Below are 26021 nucleotides of genomic sequence, written 5' to 3'. Positions count from 1 at the left end.
TCATATTCTGCAGATCCCGTTAAGAACGAAAACCTTTGGGAATGTGTTAAGAGCTAAGCTATCTGTACTACTGATTGACTGTTGCCGGAACCTGGTAACAGTTGCAGGTTGCATTTCTAACGGCTTCCTGGGGAAACAAATTTTACTTTCAGTATTTAGTGTAGTTATTAATTGAATTTAAAAATTTAAAATGCTATCACACTCTAACCATTAAGAAGTATAAACCTCTGTTTAAAACTTAACACAATAAGACAAGTATAACAGTTTGATATAACAGTTTGAAATCGTATGATTATCTATAAGCTGCGTAACTGGTGGTGCACAAATACCTGGAATATATTAATTTTAACGTGAAGATGGCCAGGATGTTTTCCGTGTAGATGCATACAAGGCTTGAACTCTTATGGCAACTGGCAAGATGCTGTAAGTAATCAGGATAATGGGCAAGGAGCACTGCATCAATAGTGCCTGGCTAAGTTTAGAATTTGTGTCTGACGGGGGCGTGCTAGAGGACATCTGTGCAGTTATGATGACCACTGTGTCCATATGGCTTAGCGATCAGAACATCTGCCTATTGAGGGAGAAGCCTGGCTTTGAATCCCGGTCTGGCACAAATTTTCAACTTTCCCCATTGATGTAAATCATTGTCAACTAGCAGCTGCATGTCATTAATTTCTTTGTGTATTGAGCCATAATTCTCCCAAAAGAACAGACACCACATGCATATAACAATTTCTTTTGAAATCTATCTTCATTGTCACAAAAAGCAATAATATGATACAATAACAATAAAATTTGAATTCCATTTGCTGTAGTAAAACCAAGGACCATGTTTAAATGCATCCACAGCACCTGGGAAGCTTCAGAGCATGAAGAATTAATGTGTCCACAGCAGTTGAAGGGGTAAGACACTACCGATTGCCTTAAACTGATCTTCCAAGTCTTAAAACTGTGCTGGACTGGCACACAAACCTGGTAACTTTGCCTTTTGCGGGCAAGTGCTCCACCTTCTGAGCTATACGAGCCTGAGTCACACCCCACCCTTGATGCTTTATTTCCACCAGTACCTCTCTCAATGCCCGGATACCTCATTCGGTAGAGCACTTGCCCACAAAAGGAAAAAGTACCAGATTTGAGTCCCAGTCTGGCGCACTATTGTTATCTGCCAGGAGCTTTCAAATTGGTGCACACTACATTACTGAGTGAACATTCATTCTTAATGTCTCTATTTCTTCTCATGAACATCAATTATTTTTCCTTACTTATCTTTACTGCTTGCTCTGTGTGCGGGTCTAACAACATGGGGAATAGACTGGAATCTTGTTTCACTCCATTATCAAATACTGAGGAAAAAATTAGTTTTCATGCAGACTTTACTTTCTTGTCTAGGACCAAATGAGGTGACACTGGTTAGTGCAGTGGACTCTCATTCAGGATAATGACAGTTCAAATCTCCGCATGCAATCATCCTGTAATTTCTCTAAATCACTTCAGGCAAATGCCAGGATGGTTCCTTTGAAAGGGACAATTTCCTTCTCTGCCCTAGAAACATCCTGAGCTTGTGCTCCATCTCTAATGACCTTGTTGCCAATGTGACATATACCCAAAGCTTTCTTCCTTCCTTGTTTAGCGTGCAAATTAATGTACTCTGGTGCAAAGGTATTTAACATAAAGCAAAAAATTGAGAATCACAGTTAATTCAAAAGAAAATTAGAAATATACCTCTTTACCCACTCTTCCTACAAATCCTTTGAATACCTAAATTTGAGGATTGATGTTCTGGTAGCTGTATCTCAAGTGTCAGTCTTGGTTTTAAAGCTGCATTACAAATAGTAATGGATTGTGACCAGGGCTCAGTGTTTAGTAATACAAGTAACTTTTCTTTGGTAAATACCTGTGTAATTAAGTAATATTAAGTAGCAATATGAGGTAACTATCTAGTGTTGCTGAAGAGTCGGCAGCTGTTTCCAGAGTATCATCTTTCTTTCTAATGAACCTGATTAAATTGTGTTGGCACAATTGTGAATACTGTTAGCAATATGCAGTATAGTAGTAGTTTAATGTTAATACAGTATATGGATTAAGTTTCTACAGTTTGCTTGTCATTCATTAGTGTACTAGTAAACCCATAATTGTGTAAACAATCAAGACCCCATGTAAGCACTGGATGAATATAGTCTGGATAATTTGCACCCAATTTTAAGCAAAAGTTTTTCATTCATTGCTACATCTACATATGTACCCCACATGCCATCATACAATGCATAGTGGAGAGGACTTGGTCTCGCAAATAGAGTGAGGGAAAAATGACTGTCTATAGGCCTCTGTATGAGCCCTAATTTCTCATATCTTATCTTTGTGGTCCTTATGCGAATTGTATATTGGTGCAGTAGAATGGTCCTGAAGTCAGTTTCGAATGTTACTACTTTAAATTTTCTTGATAGTGTTCTTTGAAAAGAACATTGCCTTCCCTCCAGGGACTCCCCTTTGAGTTCCTTAAGTATCTCCATAATACTTTGACTGTTGTTCGAACCTACTGGTATCAAATGTAACAGTCTGCCACTGAATTGCTTTTATCTGACCTGGTGCAGATCCCAAACACGCTAGCAGTACTCAAGAACAGGTTGCACTAGTATATTATAAGTGGTCTCCTTTACAGATGAACCACACTTTCTTGTAATTCTCCCAATAAGGCAAAGTTCACCATTCACCTTCCCTACCACAATCCTCACATGCTCGTTTCATTTCATATCACTTTGCAATGTTACACCCAAATATTCAAATGATGTGACTGTATCTAGCAGGACACTATCAGTGCTGTATATAAACATTACGGGTTTGTTTTTCCAACTCTTCCATATTAACTTAAACTTTTCTACATTCAGCTCTGGTTGCCATTCATCACACTGACTAGAAATTTTGTATTAAATTATCATGTATAGTCCTGCATCTTTGTGTACTCCACAGCATCATCAGCAAATAAACACAGACTGCTGCCCATCCTGTCCACCATATCATTTATGTATATAGAGAATAACTGCAGTCCTATCACACTTCCCTGGGGCACTCTGGGCGATACCGTTAACACTCTCCATAGAGGACAATATACTGGGTTCTCTTACTTAAGAAATCTTCGAGTCACTATCATATCTGGGAACCTGTTCCTTATGCTCGTACTTTTTATAACAGTTTGCTTGTGTGGCACTGTGTCAAATGCTTTTTGGAAGTATCAAAATATGGAATCTGCCTGTCACCTCTAATCCATAGACCACAGTATATCATATGAGAAAAGGGCGCGCTGAGTTTCGCACAGTTTATGCTTTCAAAACCTTGCTGACGAGTGGATGTAAGTTCTTTGGTCTCTAGGACATTTATCATATTCGAACTCAGAATATGTTCAAGTTTCACAGCAAACCAACATTAAGGATATTGGTCTGTAATTCTGTGGGTCCGTTTGTTTACCCTTTTTATTTACAGGAGTCATCTGTGCTTTTTTCCAGTCCCCAAGTGGCACGAACAGTGAAAATATAGTAAGTGATCAGCTTTTTTTCTTTCGTTATTTTGTAGCATGTCAGCAAGAAAGTCTACTAAAGGTTTGAAATTATGCATAAAGATTGTTGGAAGTTGCCGGCTGCTCTCATTGTCAGATGCTGGATTAATACTGTCTGGATCTTTGTGTGCCATCAGTTAATCTGCCTCAAGATATATGTACATACAGTTTCTAATTGATATACTTATCTTATTGCCAAAACACTTCCAGCATGCCGTAATAATTGAAGCTCAGCAGCTTCTGTTAATCAATACAATGAAAAAACAGCCAAAGTTGTAAATTTCACTTTTTTTTTATTCACTTGTTGACTAGTTTCAGGCCGGGGGTTGATTTTCAAATCAACGTAACATTTATGATTATTTTAAGATTATATGAAACTGGATCCTGGCCCGAAACTAGTCATCGGGTGAATAAAAAAAAATTGAGGTTAGCAACTCTGGCTGGGTTTTCATTTTTCTCTCATTGTGTTAAGCTTTTAACATAAGATTATAGCTCTTAATGAATAGATTATGATAGAATTTTAAATTTTTTAATTTGGTCAATAATCATACAAAATACTGAATATGAAATTAGAGAGGCAGCTTGTAACTGTTACCACATTCCCAGGATAGGTACGTAGTAATACAGATAGCTTAACTCGTGACACATCCCTGAAGGTTCTCATTCTTGATAGGATCCACAGGACATGATGAATTTCGTATCCATGATTCTTAGAATTGTAGTCTATTTTCTGTGTAATGTAAATAATGATTCACTCCCAGTATTTTTTCTGTGATAACCACAGAAATTCAATGTGTGTCAAAAGTGTTTTGTCAAAATCCACAAACACTATAAGTGAGTGATGGTCTTCAAAGACAAGTTAGTATTGTCTTGCACATCAGTCTTTGTCTAAGGCAATTTCTATCAGTCACTCCATTCTCCTATGAATAACTTGTGTTAACATTTTGGAGCTATGAGTCATTAAACTTATTTTGTAATAAGTCACACCTGTGAGAACGTACCTTCTTTCCCATAGGAATTATTACACTCTTCTTGAAGTATGAGGGTATTTAACATGTCTCTTAGATCACGTATACCATTAGAATAGTTTTGTAGTTGTTGTAGCCCCCCCTCTCACCCCCGCCCCAGGATCTGGATAATTTAGTGAGAATGCATATAATATTTCAATTAGTATGAAGATTATGAGCACAGTCTGTGGACTATGACTGTGTCAGTGGGATAGGACTATGTCAGTTGGATATGCTGTTTATTTTAGACTTTTCCACCTAAGTTCATTAAAGTCAGCATTTGCATTATTTTTTTGTTAGTGGAAGGTATTTCCCACTCTTTTCACTGTACTCAACTTTCCGTTGTGTACCGGCTCTACCTGTGTCCTTACAAAAGAGTCATCCTGTGAACGGTTGTCTTTTTCCTAGGTGCAATGTTTCCTGCATCTGATCAGGCAGCAAATCTGCTTAAGTGGGCAGGCACTGGAAAGCAGTAAAATGAAGCTTGAAATTTTGTGAAATTTATTGCTATTTTTGGAACTTACATTTTGTGCTACTTTATTTTCCATAGCTCAGCTGAAAAATTTAGAGATTAATGTTTGCAAAAGTATAAAAAGATTTTACTGAAATGTGTGTGTGTGTGTGTGTGTGTGTGTGTGTGAAGGAGGGGGGGGGGGGGGGGGGAGGGGTCAGGGCATTGGCACCCATGCCACTGCTCCCTCCCTCCACTTTGCATCCTCACTTGATACAATGTCCATTTTTTGTGGTTTGGGACCCTTACCGGGTGGAATTAAAGGAGGATAAAGAAAAAAATTCAAAGAAAAGCAGCTCATTTTGTTTTATTGCGAAATGGGGGAGAGAGAAGGGAGAGAGTCACAAATATCATAAATGAATTGGCATGGCAGGATCTTTTCATGAAATTTCAGTCCCCATCTTTCTCTTCAGAATGCCAAAATACAATTTTAAAAAAAAGGCAGTGCACCATGAAGGAATCATCCTAATGGGTAGGAAATCAGCTCATATGATGTATATGTACATACAAACAAATGGTTACAGTTTCATAAAAACTGGATGTTGTATTCAGGAGGGAGCTTCACAAATTGAGCGATTCAGCAACCCATTGGTCCACCTGTACCGCTAATGTGAGCAGTTATTTGGCTTGACATTGATGGATAGAGTTGTTGGATGTCCTCCTGAGGAATATCGTGCCAAATTCTGTCCAATTAGCACCTTAGATCATCAGAATCCCAAGCTTGTGGAGGGCCCTGCCCATGATGCTCCAACAGTTCTCAGTCAGGGAGAGATCCAGCACCCTTGCTAGCCAGTGTAAGGTTTGGCAAGCACAAAGACTTGCATTAGAAACTCCCATGGTGTGCAAGTGGGCATTTTCTTGTTGATATATAGGCCTGAGATGGCTGGCTGCAAAGGGCAAGAAAACTGGGTGTAGAATATGGTCATGTACTGCTGTGCGGTAAAGGTGCCACAGACAACAACCAAAGGGATCCTGCTATGAAAAGAAATGGCACCCCAGATTGTCACTCTGATTGTTGGTCCATATGGTGTGCAACAGTCAGATTCGAGTCCTGGCTCTATCCGGTGTGACTCCAGACGTGCCTTTGCTGGTCATTGGGGTCAATTCAAAGTGAGACTCATCACTGAAGACAATTTTATTCCAGTCATGGATATTCCAGGCTGAGAACGTCTCTGAAGGTGTCCCAGACAGCAGTGGAATATCAACTGTCACCCGTCATACAGCCCAACAATCAGGGGCGGTGGTCTGGGGTACCAGGTCTTTTCATAGCAAGACCCCTTTAATTGTCATCCACAGCACTTTTACTGTTCAGTACGTGGGCAATATTCTATGCCTAATGTTCGTCATGGCAAGTCATGGATTTATAGTTCAGCAAGATAATGCCTGTTTGCACATGTTGAGAGTTTCTACTGTTTGTTTTCATTCAAGTCAAACCCGACCTTGACCAGCAAGCGTTTGATGATCTAATGCACCAATTGGACAGAATTTGACATGATACCCCCTCAGGAGTACATCCATCTACTATATCGATAAATGCCTTTTCTTCCTTGGAGTGTGTATTGTTGATTTCTGCCTAGTATTTAAGGAGAAATGACCATGCTTGTAAAATAAGAGAAAGCAGAGCCCACATGGAAACATCTGGGTGTTCATTTTTCCCATGAGCTATTCAAGAATAGAACCATTGAGAAATATTCTGAAAGTTCCCAGAATGAGATTTTCACTCTGCAGCGGAGTGTGCGCTGATATGAAACTTCCTGGCAGATTAAAACTGTGTGCCCGACCAACTCGAACTCGGGACCTTTGCCTTTCGCGGGCAAGTGCTCTACCATCTGAGCTACCGAAGCACGACTCACGCCCGGTCCTCACAGCCTTACTTCTGCCAGTATCTCGTCTCCTACCTTCCAAACTTTACAGAAGCTCTCCTGCGAACCTTGCAGAACTAGCACACAGTTTTAATCTGCCGGGAAGTTTCATATCAGCGCACACTCCGCTGCAGAGTGAAAATCTCATTCTGGAAACATCCCCCAGGCTGTGGCTAAGCCATGTCTCCACAGTATCCTTTCTTTCAGGAGTGCTAGTTCTGCAAGGTTCGCAGGAGAGCTTCTGTAAAATTTGGAAGGTAGGAGACGAGATACTGGCAGAAGTAAGGCTGTGAGGACCGGGCGTGAGTCGTGCTTCGGTAGCTCAGATGGTAGAGCACTTGCTCGCGAAAGGCAAAGGTCCCGAGTTCGAGTCTCGGTCGGGCACACAGTTTTAATCTGCCAGGAAGTTTCATTCTGAAAGTTGTTGTATGAACTTTCTGCCAACCATTCAAGTGTGAATTGCAGAGTAATGATTTAGCTTTCCTCGAGATGGCATGTTTCAGCTTACCTCTTTCTGTGTTGAGTCAGCTTCTTCTCATGGTACTGCATAACTCAGCTCATTTTCTTACACTTCCTGTTCCCGTTTAATGGTATTGTCTTGGTGTTTCTTTTCTTGATTAACTCCGCTATATATTCCTTCCCCATTTTCAAAGTGTGTTATTTGTCTTACTCCTGACGATAAGCTTGATTTTTCTTCTGCATTTGTGTTTAGCAGATGATTTTCACCTCCAAAGTCTGTGTATGTTGTCGTGACACCATATATGAGCACTTTGTAGAGTAAGAATGTAGATGTAGAACTTCATAAGGCATAAGCAGCCAGTGACATTTGTCAGAATGAAGCTGCAGCGTCTAATAGCAAAACTTCGTTCTTTGTGTGTGTGTGTGTGTTTTGTAACTCTTGATGTGTGTGGCCTAAATGTTGTCGATGGTGATTGTGCAGTTAAAAAGTGTGTAAACCTTGTATGAAGAACTGGGGGGAGGGAGGGGGGGGGAGATTTAACCACGTGGCCCCTCTGTCCACTTCTGACTGACCAGCTGTCCTCCTCCACTGATTACGCAGTAAACAGTGCCTCAATGCCTTTCAGCTGAGTCGTGTAGCCCAGCTCTTGCAGCACTCGGAGCTGTCCCGCAGTGGTCTGATGTGTGTAGGCGATGCGAGCAGACTGCGTGTGATCGATTTGAATTGCTTTTGTGTTGTTCTGAAAGGCATTGCTGACACCAGAGGTGTAATTTGAAATTTTTATAAGTTGATAGCCTAATGATTCAGCATGTGTGATTGTCCTGTACAAACATAAGTGGGGTATTGTCATGGAGCAAAAACACTACCTCAGACATCTTCGCACTACACATCACCTTGTCAGCTTCACATAAACTTGTCAGAAGACTTTGGGAGTCTGATCATGTGGCAGTTTATCATGCTCTGGCAGCCAACCCCCCCCCCCCCCCCACTTTGCTCCTTTGTTTTGGGATCATAGTGATATGCCCAGCACTTGTCTGCAGTGATTAGGCAGCTACAGAAGTCACCTGAATTGGCTGAACACAGCTGCAGTATATCTGCTGCACCGACAGTTTGGTAGAGGTTGGAGGGTGTGAACAGTTGTGCAGGCTGGCAAAAAATAACATTTGTTGTGTTCAAAATGTTGTTTGAGGTACTGGAAACAGATTTGTGACTGATTTTCACTTTTCCCACTTCAGTTTCAATGTGATGCACCAGTCTTCGAGCAACAGGGCCTCCAATTATCCTGTGATTCCCAGTTCTTCTCTATGAGATGGTCTGCCACTCTGTTCTTTGTCGGTGAAGAAATTTTAGTGTGTACAGAGGATGTAAACATTTACCTGCAGATAAACAAAAAGTAATTGCCTAACATGAATTTTCTAAGTGTATAAGTTCTTACTACCTCACGAAAATATTTCGTGGGCTACTTGCACATTTTTGCCAGTGTCTGTTGATACTGATTTAGGCAGTAAAGTTATCTTACCACACACTTGGTCACATCTACATTGTGTACGTACTCGGCAAGTCGCTATACAGTCATTGATAGAGGGGACATTGTTCCATACAAGTCATTTCCCTTCCTGTTCCACTTGTAAATAGAGCGAGGGAGAAACGGCTGTCTATATGCCTCTGCACAAGTGTTAATTTCTCTTACCTTATGTGTGTGGTCTCTAAGCAAAATCTATGTTTGCGGCAGAAGAATCTTCAAATGTCGGACTCTAAATTTTCTCAATAGTGTTCTGCAAAAAGAACATCACCTTCCCAACCCCCGCTCCTGAGGATTCCCATTTGAGTTTCCAAAGCACCTTCTTAATACTTGTGTGTTGTTCAAATTTGCTTGTAACAAACCTAGCAGCCCACCTCTGAATTGCTTCAGTGCCTTCCTTTAATCCAACCTGATGGGATCCCAAACACTTGAGCAGTACTCAAGAATGGACTGCACTGATATTTTACATGCGGTTTATTTTACAGATGCTTTCCTAACACGTTCCAAATAAACTGAAGTCTACCATTTGCCTTCCCTACTACAATCCTTCCAAGCTCGTTCCATTTCATATCACTTTGCAATGCTTCACCTAGATGTTCAATTTATTTGTATCAAGTAGTGCACTACTAATGCTGTATCCAAACATTACGGTTTCTTCCCCGTTTAATCTGCATTAACTTAAAATTTTCTACTTTTAGTACTAGCAGCCATTCATCGCACCATCTAGAAATTTTGTCCAAGTCGTCATGTGACTTCCTACATTCATTCAACGGCGACACCTCCCTTACACCACAGCATCGTGAGCAAACAACCACCGGTTGTTGCCCACCCTGTACTACAGATCATTTATGTATATAGAAAATAATAGCGACCCTATCACTCGTCCCTGACGATGCCCTGTCTCTGATGAACACTGGCCATTGAGGGCAGCATGCTGGGTTCTATTATTTGAGCAGTCTTCGAGCTACCCCCGTATCTGGAAACCTGTTCCATATGCTTGTACCTTCGTTAACAGTGTGCAGTGGAGCACTGTATTAAATGCTCTTCAAAAATCTAGAAATATGGAACCTACCTGTGAGAAAAGGGCAAGCTCAGTTTCACACGGGTGATACTTTCCAAATCCACTCTGATTTGTGATCAAAAGCTTTTCTGTCTCAAGAACATTTATTATATTCAAACTGAGAGTATGTTCAAGAAAACTGCAGCAAACAAATACTAAGGACATCGGTGTGTAATTTTGCGGGTCTGTTATTTTACCCTTCTTATATACAGGAACCACCTGCACTTTTTTTCCAGCTGCTTGGGATTGTGTGTTGGGCAACTACGAAAGGAACCACTGCCAGAGAGTACTCTTTGTCAAACTGAACTGGGATTCCATCCAGACCTGGCAACTTATTTGTTTTAAAATGTTACAGTTGTTACTCTACTCCATGGATGCTTGTTACTATTCCTCCATACCGGAGTCAATGTAATGGTGGAACAGTGGTACATTTGGATGATTCTCCTGTGTGAACGATTTCTTTTCCTATCCCTGTTGCCACTCCAGAATGGTCAATGAGTGAGTGGACAGAAGCCTTCGACCTGCTTCGCTGTTATACATAGTACCAGAATTTCCTCAGCTTCTTGGCAAGATTTTTTGCTAAGGTACGATGGTGGTAGCTGCGTACTGAAGTGACAACAAAAACTGTGGGATTTCTTCTAATTTCGTGTAGGACCTTCTCTTGGCTGGCAGCAGCTCAATGTGGCATACGCTCAACAGGTCATTGGATGTCCTGAGCAGAAATATGGAGTCACCTTGTCTCTATAGCCATAATTGCAAAAAATGTTGCCAGTGTAGGGTTTTTTCCACGAACTGACCTCTTGATTATGTGTAACAAATGTTTGTTGGGATTTGTGTCAGGTGATCTGGCTGGCCAGAATGTTTCTCAAACCAGCCTTGGACAATTGTGGCCTGGTGGCATGGCGCACACTGCCATCTGAAAAAATTCCATCATTGTTTGGGTATATGAAGTCCATGAATGGCTGCAAATAGACTCCAAGCAGCCAAACATTTCCACTCAGTGACCCGGACCATTCCCTCTAAAGACAGGCCACACCATTATCGAGCCACTGTCAGCTTGCACAGTGACTTGTTGGCAGCCTGTGTCCATGGATTCGTGGTGTGTGTGCCATATTGAAATCCTACCATCAGCTATTATCAACTGAAATTGGGACTCATCTGACCAGTCTACTATTTTCCAATCATCTAGGATCCAGCTTATATTTGCCATGAGCCCAGGAGAGGTGCTGCGGCAATGTTGTGCTGTTAGCAAAGGCACTAGCTTTGGTTGTCTGCTTTCATAGCCTATTTACATCAAATTTCAATGCACTGCCCTAGTTGACACGTTTGTCGTACATCCCACATTGATGTCTGCTTTTATTTCGTGCTGTGTTGCTTGTCTGTTACCACTGACAACTCTAAGCTAACACTGTTGCTGTAGGTCGTTAGATGAAGAGCATCCGCTGTGAGAGGTAATGCCTGAAATTTGGCATACTCGACACACTCTTGACACTGTGGATCTCGGAATATTGAATTCCCTGACAATTTCTGAAACAGAATATGCCATTCATCTAGCTACAACTACCATTCTGTGTTCAGAGTCTGTTAACTCCAGTAGAGCGGCCATAATCTCATTGGATATCTTTTCACATAGATCACCTGAGTACAAATTATGGGTCTGCCAATGCACTGCCCTTTTACACCTTGTGTATGCGATACTTCTGTCATCTTCTATCTCGTGACTTTTATCACCTCAGTGTATGCTTCACTCATCGATATTTTCACAGACACACAAATCTCTGCTAAATTATGGCTGTAATCATTTGTGCATTCTCTTTTAACCGAGAGTGCAATGCTCTTTGCTTCCTCAGCATTTTCTGAATTTTGGTATTAAACCACAGTGGTCTTTTCGTTCCTAATCCGTGTACTCAGCACATACTTCTATAGAATACAGTTTACAGTGTGTTTAAACTTCACCTATAGTTTCTTATACTTCTGCATATTTAATGCATATGGAAAATTTCCCAAAATTCAGTTCCATCAAATTCTGTGCCTTCTCAATGCCAAGTTCTTGAGTAATGTTGGATTGGACTTGACCTAGTACCAAACCAGGTCATGCAGTGGTTAACATCCTGGACTTGAACTCAGGAGGTTTTCCACGGCTTCCCTAAATTGTTTAAGGACATCCAATTTCCTCCCCAGTCGTGCTCTGTCTGTAGTGACATTAAACCGTAATATTCCTTCCTTTTCGCTTTTTCCAGTATAGCATCAATTAAACAGTTAAACTTTTCAGTAACAAGATTCAAATCTCTCTCTGATGGCTTTGTTTTAAAGCTACCAAAATTTTAATCCATCAGGTGTTACTTGATGTGAGTGTTTTCTTTTTTTTCAGAATCCACACGATAAACTAAATTTATTAACATGGTGATATACATGTTCATAAGGGAAGCTGGAGAAAATAAAAGCAAATTAATGTTTCTTATGTCAGTGATGTTATTTCTGATTGTTTGGTAGTTATTTATAATAAAATACAGTATTTCTGCCAATAATACAGTTGAGTCTCCTTTCCAAAAATAGTCTCGTACATTTTCTTCAGGGTGTATAAGCTGTGACGTTACTATAGCATAACGTACACTCGTCTGTTGTACTCACTGTCACAATTCATTCCCAAGAACAGTATTAACAAATATTCAATATTAAAATATTAACATAAAACACTCTTCTCATGTATTTGTTTTAATCTTCTATCATCTATTTCTCAGTCAGGATGGTGGCCACTCAGCATGAGCTTGATAGCTTTAAACATCTGCTTTCATATGAAAAATTAAGCACAGTTATGCTGTATGCTTCTCCAGTCTTCCCATCAGCTCTGTCAGACCAGAGAAGGTGAACACTCGTATTCCAAGCAGAACCTCCCAAGGGTGGGAAATTGCACAAGAATACATACAAAGAAAGATCCTTTATCATTTAGCTACAATATAACAAGTCAGCAACTGGAAGCAGTTCATTCCATAAATTATCTGGGAGTAGGCAGTAGGAGTGATTTAAAATGGAATGATCATATAAAGTTGATCATCGGTAAAGCAGATGCCAGACGGAGATTCATTGGAAGAGTCCTAAGGAAATGCAATCCGAAAACAAAGGAAGTGGGTTACAGTACACTTGTTTGCCCACTGCTTGAATATTGCTCACCAGTGTGGGATCCGTACCAAGTATTGTCCGCCGCTCGTGGTCTCGCGGTAGCGTTCTCGCTTCTCGAGCACGGGGTCCCGGGTTCGATTCCCGGCGGGGTCAGGGATTTTCACCTGCCTCGAGATGACTGGGTGTTTGTGTTGTCCTCATCATTTCATCATCATCCAGGAAAGTGGCGAAATTGGACTGAGCAAAGATTGGATAATTGTACGGGCGCTGATAACCACGCAGTTGAGCGCCCCACAAACCAAAACATCAACATCATCCGTACCAGGTAGGGTTGATAGAGGAGATAGAGAAGATCCAATGGAGAGCATCGCGCTTCATTACTGGCTCATTTGGTAATCGCGAAAGTGTTACAGAGATGATAGATAAACTCCAGTGGAAGACTTTGCAGGAGAGACGCTCAGTAACTCGGTACGGGCTTTCGTTGAAGTTTCGAGAACATACCTTCACCGAGGAGTCGAGCGGTATATTGCTCCCTCCAAAGTATATATCGCAAAGAGACCATGAGGATAAAATCAGAGAGATTAGAGCCCACACAGAGGCATACGGACAATCTCCCCTTTTGGGGTATCAAAGGGGTAATTTTGGAGACTGATGTAGAAAGAGGATTAACAATCACCAGTAAGTCATACTCAAACCTGTTGCAAATCGCATCTCCCCTGCAATCAGGAGAAGTATTCATGTGACATTGTGGTCATGTAACTCTCAGGTACAGTGTAGATAATGAGTTTGGATATCTGGCATTAAAGAAGATTCAAGACTCATTATTAATGTAATATTGAATGTTGTGAGCTATGGTCTTAACTTATTTTTTCTCCCTTTTGTGTGTTACAGCGGAACCCAATAAACTACTTCAAATAAATGGTGCTCGAGATGGTCCTCTCGCTGTGCCAACTACGTAAGTCAGTGTTTTCAAAGTTGTCTTTCCTTGTTTTATATTTTGTAATATATCATCAAGCTATAAGGTGATTGAAATGAAAACATTAAAAGTGCAACAAAATTCCTAAACGTTGTGTTGTCAGTTTGCTTGTCGGCAGGAGTTATCTGTGTCTTTCAACCAATGATCAGCAATTGACAGTCTGCCGCAGAAAAGAAAGCTGTCAGTGCGAAGGTGGCTGCCCCAGTGTGGGAACAACACTATGTGATCCATTTTTCTTTTAGTAGGAAAAATGTTAAACATTTGGTAATGTGTCCCAGGATGATAGAATAGTACAGTGTTTCATGTATGTCCCTGCAGCAAGTGTAAGAGTAGCGCAGAAAGTTTAAGATGTGTAACTCCTGTGGAAGATGCTCCGCACCCTGGCCAGGCACTATGAATAGTGACGAATGAGAAGATAGGCGCAGTGGAGAAGCTTGTGAAAGAAAACATGTGTATTAGTGTAAACAAAGTAGCCACTATCTAGGATATTAGTAGTGTTTCAGCACTCAGTATGGTCCATTATGTGCTGCAATTCAGCGAAATGTCCACAAGATGAGTGTGAGTTCAGTTGACTACTGAATTGAGACATCCATGTTTCAGTGTCTATGAAGAACTTATGCGTCGTGTGCAGGTCGAAGGTAACAGATTTTGAAATAGGATTGTTACTGGCTATACAGTTATCAAACTGAAACGAAAAGATCAAGCAAGGAATTGTTCTGTAACTCTACATTAGAAAAAGAAAAAGAATTACACTCAACCTTCCACAAGAAAAGTCATACTCGCTCCCTTTTGGGGTATCAAAGAGACTGATGTAGAAAGAGGATTAACAGTCACCAGTAAGTCATACTCAAACCTGTTGCAAATCACATCTCCCCTGCAATCAGGAGTAAATGATGATGAGTTTTGAGCAATCGTGTTCTGTTGCAACTCAATAATGCTCATCTCCTTACTGCCTGTTCAACTGTAACAGCGATAAGGGATGTGAAATTTAATTGTCGAACACCCACTTAACTAGTCAGACCTCACACTGAGTGTTCCGATGGCTCACAGAAGCGATGGAGGCAAGCATTTCAGAAATAGTGGAGAACTTGAGAACTGCTGTGCTCAAGAAGCTGCCTTCAGGACCAAAAGAATTCTTCTCAGGAGGTATCCATTCACTGTTGAAATGGTGGAATCCATGCATTACACGTCATGGGGACTTTGCCGAAAAATGATGTCTCTGTTATTTTTCTGCATTACCTGATTTGCATAGTAATAAATAATTCAAGTTTTCATTTGAATCACCTTTGTGTGTTGTGAAGAAAAAAACGACTAGTATAAAAAAGCTTGGCTCTTAGTGACATGTAAATGACCTGCAGCAATACAAAGCCAGTTCTTGACCTTGTAGCCAGGTGTGAATGCGCTTCTGGCACAATCTCATTTTGTTTCTTACCATTATTTTAGAATCTCAGTTTAGATGAAGAGCAGCATTTTATTCAAGTTGCAAATGACCAACAGTTATTTATTTAGTTTTATGTTCCATGATAAATCGTAATGATGTGGAATGAGTCATTTCACATTCTCATCTCTAATTAATTTGTAAATATACGTGGTCTGTTAAAAAAAAGTCCAGTACTTTGTCCATAAAATTTTTCTACACTTACCTTGTACTTAATGTGCATGGTCTCCTTCAAAACACTCTCTCTCACAATTAATACACAGCTTCCAATACTGTTTCCACTTCCGGAAGCAACCTTGGTACACCTCATGTTGGATCACGTGAAGCACTGTCTGTGAATTTTCTTTTATCTTGTCTATCATTGCAAATCTTCGTCCTTTCAGCAGGTCATTCAACTTCGGCAGGAAGAAAAAAAAAAAAAGCTTGCGGGGGCAGGTCTAGAGAGTAGAGAGGATAAGACAGCACAGTGATTTTTGTTTTTTTTTTGTGCAGTAGTCATGCACCAACAGGGATGAATGTGTGGGTGTGTTATTGTGATGCAAGAGTCATGAATTGTCCCTCCATATTTAAGGCTGTTTCCTTCTCACATTTTCTCACAGGTGTCTCATCACGTCCTGATAGTACCATCAATTAACAGTTTGTCACTGTGGTACGAATTCATGATGAACTAATCCTTCAAAGTTAAAGAAAACTATCAGCATGGCTTTGACATTTGACATGACCTGACAAGCTTTTTTTGGTCTTGGAGAACCTTACCTGACCCATTGTGATGATTGAACCATGGTCTCAGCATCATAACCTTATATCCACGTCTCATAACCAGTTATGATTCTCTTAAGGAACATATCTTTCTCATTTGCATGAGCCAAAAGCTCTTCACACATTGGGAGGCAAATGTCTTTCTGGCCTTGACTCGTGAGCTGTGGGACGAACTTGGCAGCAACACGGTGCATTCCAAGATGCTGTGTCAGGATTTCATGATGTGATCCAACTGAAAAATTTACATTCTTTTGCAATCTCTCGGACATTCACTCTTCAATTGGCATGCACAGTTTCGTCAATGTTCCTGACATGAGCGTCGTCAGTGGACGTTGAAGGACATCCTGAACGAGGGTCGTCTTTAAATTCTGTCCGCCCATGTTTAAACCCTGTGAACCATTCGAAACACCAAGTGCCCATCACCGTAGGCTTTCTGCTTCATTTGGTGTGTCTCTGTAAAGGTTTCCTTGAATTTCATGCAAACTTTAATGCAGATGCATTGCTCCTCTAACTGTGCCATCTCAAAATTCGCAAAGTGTGTGACACAATATTCTGCTGAATACAGCACTGAGCAATAACTAAGAGATATACAACACTCAAATTTCCAGCAATTACACATTAAAAACAGGTGTGTGCAGAGATGCCATTGCAGAGATGCCAACAGCATTTCACTCCAGTGCACCATTGGCACAAAAGCACGAATGTTCTGGAATTTTTTGAAGAGACCTTGAAGCTACATGCTAAATATTTATCAGTTTGTTTCTACTTGATTTTGTTTTTAAATATATGAATGTGAGTTAGTAATTACTACCCACCACCTTTTATGCACTGCAATAATAGAAATTCTTCTACAGAATAGGAATAGTTGTTAAGGAGAGACTTTTTCAGTTTGTTTTCAAATTTTACTTTGCTGTCTGTCAGACATTTTAGATCACTGGGTAAGTTATCAAAAAATTTTGTTGCAGCAATGTGTATCTCCTTTTGTTGTAAAGAAAACTTTAATGTGGAGTAATAAACATCATTTTTTTCTGGTATTATAATTATGTAAATCATTGTTCCTTTTGAACTGTAGTGGATTATTTACAACTAATATAATACAAACAATGAACTAGTTCATTTTAATCTAACATTATTAACATTATGAAATCTAATTAGAAAATGAAACAAAATCTTGTAATTAGCACCCAAAAGTGTCAGCTGCCTACTCCAAACAATGTGACAAAGGCAGAAACACCCACTCAAATGAAAACTATACCTGTATTGGGTGTTTCCTTTAACCTACGTATCAGATACTACAATACTTTCCAGCAGTGGCAGCTGATTTCATCTGCAAGCTGTCAGTAATAAGTTCACTATGGAAAAATTTGTAAACACACATATATTTATGGATTGCACACTTTTAACTGTCCATGAGCAGAGGATGCTGATAGTGAAAGCTTGCGATCAGCTCATTGCAAATTGGCTGCTGATACAAGGCCCCCCCCCCCCTCCCTTTCTCCTTTTCCCAGAACAGCCAACTTTAGTTTATAAAAGAAATGAACATGTAATTGGTTATTGCCCTGTTGAAGTTAGACGAAAGCTGATGGCAAGTAGCTAGAAGGACTAGGTACAGCGTCCTCGCTCATATTTGTAAATAGCATTAACAATTGCTAAGCATAACACTGCTCTTGAATCAATACTAGATTCACAGTGGCTGCTTGTTGCCATGGTGCAAGTACTATTAAATAGCTAAGATTGGCAGCAAGCAGAAACATTCTAGAGTGGCACTTCAAGTTCAAGTGAGCAATTTGTACCTCCATTAAGTGTCAACCCTTCACCCTCTGTAATCACATGGAAGTAAGAGGGTGTGAGAGCAATGACAGGGATCCTGAATCATCATTAGCAGCTATTTGTCATCTACTAGATAAAGACTTCCTCTAGACTTCCATGCGTTATAATCTTCAACAACACACATCTGTGTTGTATCTGCACATTTTATTATGCCATGTTACCACACACCATTAGGTCATCATCTCCATGTTTTCTCAATCCAAAATTCCAGGCAAGCACTTATTTTGTTCATCTATTGTGCATTCCCCTGGCTGTATATTCCAGCCACCTCAGTGAAGTAGTGTGTGTGTGTGTTATTCATAAGAAGGATAAGGGTATACTTTAACCAGTAAGTTCCCCCTCCTGCCTATATAAATATATACAACTTACAGAGACTGAAGTGTACTAGTGTCTCCCATTAAAGTATGGAAGTTAAAGTTACACATTTCTGATGAAAGAAGAATGAGGGATGTCTTTCATTCTGTAGCCAGTTCCCTGATTCAGTTGTTTTTCTTGCCTCTCTCTGCAGTTCCCAACATGCATCTGTTTATGGCACACCACACAGCCCTCCCCTCAAATATGGAGTTGTTTTCACAGAAATAGTTCGTGTTTGTATCGTAAGTCAAAATTTATAATGCACACAAGTTGTGAACTTTACTTTTTAGGCATGTCAGAAGTTTTGTATTGAGAATGCTACTTAGTTACTGAAATCATCTATTTTTATTCTCCTGTTTATTTTTTTTGCTGTCAGTTTTGTAATTTCCTAATTCTGTGCTGAATATAAAAGCTTGTCAGGTGTTTCTATGGCTTCATTCTTAATTTGTAGACACTGGTTTTATTTTTGATCTGTCCTTTACGCATTACTTTTGTTGTATTATAATTTATTTTCGTGCCTGCTTTCAAATTTGCTCTGTTAGGTTCTTCCATCTGAAGTTGACTTTCTTCTGCACTGTAGCCAAACAGTACAATGTGAGTAGTAAAATGATGCTGTCTCAAATATGTTCTGTTGACACACATTCTTTGTTTTCACTGTTCAAGAACCTGAGAACTTCCTCTAGGACAGCTGAGGATTAACCATGGTTAAATGGAAATTCCTTGTTTGTCTCCCCTATGAAGATCTATTTCCCAATATCTTGATGAAGTGTGGTGGCACCTGTAGTGTGGATGTATACCTTCTGAAGTATACTCACTTAGATTGAATTCCTACCTTGGTAATGTAGATTTTGTTGAAATGATCTAAAGTTTTCTCAAAATGTATGACTACTTGACATATTGATAATTCATCTTCAATGCATTGCTCAGTGACTTAGTTCACAAGTTGCAAACAATCCACTGTTCTATATCTACTTGTAAAGCTAATGTGTTACACATATTGCCAACAAATTCTACTAAATTTCTCAATTGTATTTAATATTGTTTCCTTATTTAGTGAAATGATGGAACTGAGGAAAGTAAACTTTTCATTTTGTTCAGTGGTTTAATTATCAACAGTCCACTTGCAGTGGGTACAAAAATCGCTGAACTTTCACTTTGTGAGATACCAATATTTTATTCCACCATTACTTTCTGTAATTCAAACAGATCTATTGTAAATATGTCTTCAGAGCCTGAAACTTGTTATTGAAGCAGTTGACGTTTTATCATCAGGTAAGAGGAGCACTTGTAGCATTTAAATTATCACCATAATAATAGCAAAGCTACATAGTTAATTTTGTGTTTATTTGCAGATATGTGTTGTTAGTAGTTATGCACGAGAAACCCCCTCCCCCCCCATCCCCCTTCCACCTTCCTGTCATAGTATCTATCATACTACTAAAGGATTGAAAACAAAATAGCACAGTCCATCAATAAAGCAGAAATGAGCTGTCATTTTGCTGTGGTTCTTCTAGTGGTGGGCTATGGTACTCTGGAAGGGGGTTTTGTTGTGTACAGTTAGTGCTGACACACTTGCAAATAAACACAAAATTAATTACATATGTTTATTTTTTCTAGGTGATAATTGAAACATTGACTAATCTTTGTTTATTGACAGATTTATGAACTGTTGTTTTACTACAGTGAAGCCGCGGTGTCAGAACCCGAAAAAAAGAAGACTGACTGGACGGAGCACAAGGCTCCGGATGGCCGCACATACTACTACAACAGCACCACTCGCCAGAGTGTGTGGGAGAAGCCTGATGATCTGAAAACACCGGCAGAGGTAAGTCTTTGTGCTAGTAGTTAAATTTTTTTAATAATGAGAAAGCTCATTTTCTACAGTTAACCTGGCTCTGTTACATCTCTCCAACTGGTTCATTATTGCAGACTTTTACATTTGACGGTAACAGTTGTTAGCCTCGAAAAGGTTTTAATATTTTATTCCATGGTAATCACCACCACATCTTATCCACTGACCTGACAGTTGCTAGCATTATCTGTAGGGTCATTATAATTAAACTTTTCCTACTTGGGTGGGCCCCCATGAAAAACAATTGACCATAGGACAATAAAAATTTGTGGGAATATTTGTAAGGACATGCGGAAGAAAAATAACAAGTAAACCAATCTTTGAAAGAAACACATTTTAATCTCCACTTGAGAGGGTAACATTTGTTAATTGCATACCATGTTTATGTACCAGGTTACAAACATAGCTCAATGTGACGACCATGTTCAGCTGTTGTGACACAGCTAGTGCACTGCTTGAAGATTGCACATTGTGTACTGCGCTCCTCAGCCGTGGCAACACTAACTTGTTCAACAATTTGTGGCAGAATTGGCTGTTGGCCTCTCCCAGGAGCAATTCACAAATCACCATTTAATCTGAACTTCTGATTCATGTTCTCCAACCCTGGTGTGGAATGAGAGACTTTGTATTCCTTTAATGCATCAATACTTGTGAAGAGCAGCAGTACAATTGCTTTTATTTTGATAGAACAATTTTACGAGTAAAGCCCTGCTCACATTCTCGAGACCCGTGTTGACTGTCTACAACTGTAATGCAACGGATGCCTGTGCTCCAACCCAGTGTCGCAGTACCTCTAGTGGTGCCTAACAGCAAGTAGTGACACTAACACTAATAACAACACAAATTCTGCAACACACAGTCTGAACATCAGTCCTGTTTACCCATATGGTAAGTTGTTTTCCATTGACATTGGCTCATGTAGTGGAAGTTCAATTATAACTACCCTCTACATACACTATGTGATCAAAAGTATCCGGACACCCCCAAAAACATACGTTTTTCATATTAAGTGCATTGTGCTGCCACCTACTACCAGGTACTCCATATCAATGACCTCAGTAGTGATTAGACATCGTGTGAGAGCAGAATGGGATGCTCTGCGGAACTCACAGACTTCGAACGTGATCAGGTAATTGGGTATCACTTGTGTCATATGTCTGTATGCAAGATAACCACACTCCTAAACATTTCTAGGTCCACTGTTTCTGATGTGATAGTGAAGTGGAAACATGAAGGGACATGTACAGCACAAAAGCATACAGGCCGACTTCGTCTGTCGACTGACAGAGACCACTGACGATTGCAGAGGGTCATAATGTGTAATAGGCAGACATCTATCCAGACTATCACACAGGAATTCCAAACTGCATTAGGATCCACTGCGAGTACAATGACAGTTAGGCAGGAGGTGAGAAAACTTGGATTTCATGGTCGAGCGGCTGCTCATAAGCCACACAAAATCGCTGATAAATACCAAACGATGCCTCGCTTGCTGTAAGGAGCTTAAACATTGGACGATTGAACAGTGGAAAAACATTGTGCGGAGTGACGAATCGCAATACACAATGGCAATCAGATGGCAGGGTGTGGGTATGGTGAATGCCCAGTGAATGTCATCTGCCAGCATGTGTAGGCCAATAGTAAAATTCAGAGGCGGTGGTGTTATGTTGTGGTATGTTTTTGATGGAGGGTTCTTGCACCCCTTGTTTTGCATGCAACTATCACAGCACAGGCCTACACTAATGTTTTAAGCACCTTCTTGCTTCCCACCATTGAAGAACAATTCGGGGATGGCGATTGCATCTTTCAAAACGATCGAGCATCTGTTCATAATGCATGGCCTGTGGCAGAGTGGTTACATGACAATAAAATCCCTGTAATGGCTTGGCCTGCACAGATCCTGACCTGATTCCTATGAACACCTTTGGGATGTTTTGGAACGCCGACTTCGTGCCAGGCCTCACCACCCGACATCGATACCTCTCCTCAGTGCAGCACTCTGTGAAGAATGGCCTGCCATTCCCCAGTAAACCTTCCAGCACCTGACTGAACGTATGGCTGCAAGAGTGGAAGCTGTCATCAAGGCTAAGGGTGGGGCCAACACTGGGGATTCCAGCACTACCGTCGGAGGGTGCCATGAATTTGTAACTTATTTTCAGCCAGGTGTCCGGTCCAAATACTTTGGATCACATAGTGTAACTTGGTAACTGAGGTGTCACAACTAATCAAATGGTGCCTTTGTTGTTGGTTGTTGTTGGGGTGTTTAAGGGGGACTAAAAAATGGTGCCTTTGAGGGATGGCCTGGCCAAGACCTTATTCAAAATAAAATCACCTTTGGTACTTTTTTTATAAGAGAAGATAAGAAAAATTTCCACGCATGAGTAACTGTTACTTCGCTCTAAAGAAGAGCAGAATTCTGTTTCTTTATAGCATTGATGTGCGTTATTACAGAGAAAAATACAGGGTTTTTGCTTCAGCATAATTTTCACATCATTGGAAAGATGAGTGAGATAGAGATTGTATCAGTAGTGGTGTCGCGAAACAGATGAAATAACTGACATTGAACAAAGTTACAGGGTTCAGTGGAATCTCTATCGTTTTTTATACTAAATTTGTGGCGGAGTTGGTACCTCTTTTAACCTGAATTTAAAAACTGTGCCCAGTTGTAGGATGGAAATGCAAGCAACACCCATTAAAAGAAAAGCTGCAGAACTGATACACAAAAATATTGTTCAATATCCTTACCATTCATTTGTTGCAGAATCTTAGAAAATATTGTGAACTTAAATATAATAAGGTACGAAAAGAGTGACCTTCTCCATGCTAACCAGCATGGATTCTGAAAGCATTGATTATGTGAAACCTTACTTGGGCTTTCCTTACAAGACATTGTGAAAGCCATGGATCGAGGCATTGAGATAGATGCAGTATTTCTCAATTTCTAAAAAGCATTTGACTTGGGACCACACCTACTCTTCTTATCAAAAGCATGATCCCATGGGGAATCAAGCCAAATTTGTGAATGGATTGACGATTTCTTGGTAGGGAGGACATAATATTATCTTATATGGTGTGGGTAACAGGCCACTTTTTTGCTTAAAATGTATGTCAAATGAGGAATTTTAAAAGTGGACACGCTCATGTCAAATAGTTTTTGTATGTAGTACTCACCGGTTTTATATGTTGGCTTCATTGTCTTCGGAGTATGATTATTGTCTCAAGATTTTCCTGTGCAAAGAAATCTGAAGCTTTCTAGGATTGTAAAAGTTTGATGGATCACTAACTAGGAAATAATAAATATTAAACAATGGAAAGTCCAGGATGGAATAATGACAATATTATGTAAAGGATCTAAGCAGATTCGAAAGGATGTAGGTTGCAGTAGGTACTGGGAGATGATGAAGCTTGCACAGGGAGAGTAGCGTGGAGAGCTGCATCAAACCAGTCTCGGGACTGAATACCACAACAACAACAGTGTACCACTCTCCATGTAGTGGAGATGTTGAGTCGCAGATAGGCACAATAAAAAGACTGCCAAGCAGTTAAGCTTTTGGCCAAAAAGACTGTCATCGAAATTAGACCCCCCCCCCCCCCCCCCAAAAAAAAAAAGAAACCACACACACACACACACACACACACACAATGTTTGCTTAGGATCTCTACATCATTTACCTTGCTGGTATCAAATGATGTAGCCATAGCAACACCATTTAATGAATTTTGGCCACATTTCTGCCAGCTGCCATCAAAACACACACAAATATTGCCACTTTCACTGTCATCACTTTTTGGAGTGCTGCTTCAGCTGCTTCCTTCATTGAGAGGTTACGGACATCAGCAGCAGAAGTTTCATTAATTTCAATATGAGTCATAAATTTTGCCAGTGGATTTGGAATGTTGAGCATTGTGGATTTGGAATGTCGAGCATTGCACAAAAGAATTTGCTGCTTCTTTCTCTTTACCAATTGATCTGAGACCATAAATTAGCCTTATGTTATTCTCATACGGATCTTTATTTGCCATTTGCGATGTCATTGTTGTAGCAACTGTGTCACACTTTGCACAATTCAATGTCAGTTTTGACACAATTACTTTGCGAAGACACTGATTCATTCCAAAAGATAGGTCACCACCACATATTCCATACACAGAATTTTTGGAAATAAACCACAGAGCATGCTGAAGTTCACAATATTTCCAAATGAGTGGTCATTTCCACAAGCTTACTGCGAAGGAATGCCTTGAAGGCACTGCAGTTTTTTTTTCTTGGGGTACTGATTTTCTTTACATCTGACGTTCTAGGTTCCTTTGGTCCACTAAGCTCATTCTCCTTTATATATGTATTTCCTCTGAATTTTACTTTAGGCAACAATTTCTTTATTCACAACATTTTTATAAAAATGTGTGAAACCAAAGAAAATTTAAATCAACACTTACTTCACAAACTTCACTAAGTACAAACAATAGACTCAAAAACAATAAGAAATGTGATTGGACCTAAGGATATCGATAGTAGATACAGAGTAGGAAATCCTGACATGATAAAACAATATGAGAAGCAATTGGTTTATAAGGAATATCAGATTCGGTACAATTTTCTCTGCACAATGCAAAAAAGATGATTTGGCATTTAAATGGCAGATAGCACAGAGTATCTGGAAAACTTGACTCACTAACAAATTGTGGCATTTATATGAAACAAAAACTGTTTTACGCACGGAATAGTGGGCTATCCAAATATGCAAAAATCTAAAAATCTATTTTTGAGCCTGTTTGCCCTAAACAAACCACCTTCGTGCTTATTTTTTCCACTAGAATTTCCAACACCTTTTGTTGCCAAAGCTTTATTTTCAGGTGACTGCAGTTAGGTTTTTTAGTAGTACTTCTGCTTTCCACTTTGTGTCGGGCATTGAGAATTTTCTGAATGCATCAATGAAAAACATAGATAATATCACTTACACCTTATGAATATGTGTGTTCCTTTTACAGTAAAATTTGACTGAAAATTGTATTTTTGTTAAATTACATGAGTCATTAGAATAGCATTTAACATTTTTAATAGTTATTTTGATTTTAACATATTCAATTACTGTATTATTTTTTTCATAGCTCCTGCTATCAAAATGCCCATGGAAGGAATACAAGTCCGAAAGTGGCAAGACGTATTACCACAATGTTGACACCAAAGAGTCGCACTGGACTATGCCTAAGGAGCTGGAAGAGATAAAGGCTATGATTGCTGCAGAGGAAGCGGCAAAGTACGTAACTGATCTGAAATACTTGTAACACATAAGTTTGTGAACACTGAGCCAGAGGGTGCCGTAGGCGAACAGTGGACTTGTTTAGCAAGGTTTACTTGTGAAAAAACTATTTTTAAAACTCAACCAAGTATATTATGTAATTGTGCATCTAATTCCTTGTGTGATGTCATCAAAGTATGAACGTGTGCTTGTCTGTTATGTGGTAGTGTATCAGGAGGACGATAAATATCAGCGTGTGTGTGTGTGTGTGTGTGTGTGTGTGTGTGTGTGTGTGTGCGCGCGCTTTTCATGGCATTGTTGGCATCACAACCCCCCTCCCCCCCTGCTCCCCTTCCCCACCCAGAGTGCATGTTTGCTCGCCGCCCCCCCCCCCCCCACACACACACACACGAGAGAGGACGATAAATATCAGCGTGTGTGTGTGTGTGTGTGTGTGTGTGTGTGTGTGTGTGTGTGTGT

The 26021-nt window shown here is 40.0% G+C and overlaps 1 protein-coding gene across 1 annotated transcript in view; it reads left to right on the top strand.

Annotated features, from left to right (window-relative positions):
• The window catches only part of LOC126109866 (pre-mRNA-processing factor 40 homolog B), a 176646-nt gene that overhangs the window by 56453 nt on the left and 94172 nt on the right, over window positions 1-26021 (top strand). Inside the window, exons 3-5 of the mRNA XM_049914932.1 lie at window positions 13984-14047; window positions 20133-20274; window positions 25411-25559. Coding sequence (XP_049770889.1) covers window positions 13984-14047; window positions 20133-20274; window positions 25411-25559 — 355 coding nt within the window. The remainder of the gene's footprint in view (window positions 1-13983; window positions 14048-20132; window positions 20275-25410; window positions 25560-26021) is intronic.

This window comes from Schistocerca cancellata, chromosome 12 (assembly GCF_023864275.1).
Source record: "Schistocerca cancellata isolate TAMUIC-IGC-003103 chromosome 12, iqSchCanc2.1, whole genome shotgun sequence".
NCBI classification, from domain to species: Eukaryota; Metazoa; Arthropoda; class Insecta; order Orthoptera; family Acrididae; genus Schistocerca; species Schistocerca cancellata.
This window is presented reverse-complemented; position numbering and strand designations above follow the sequence as displayed.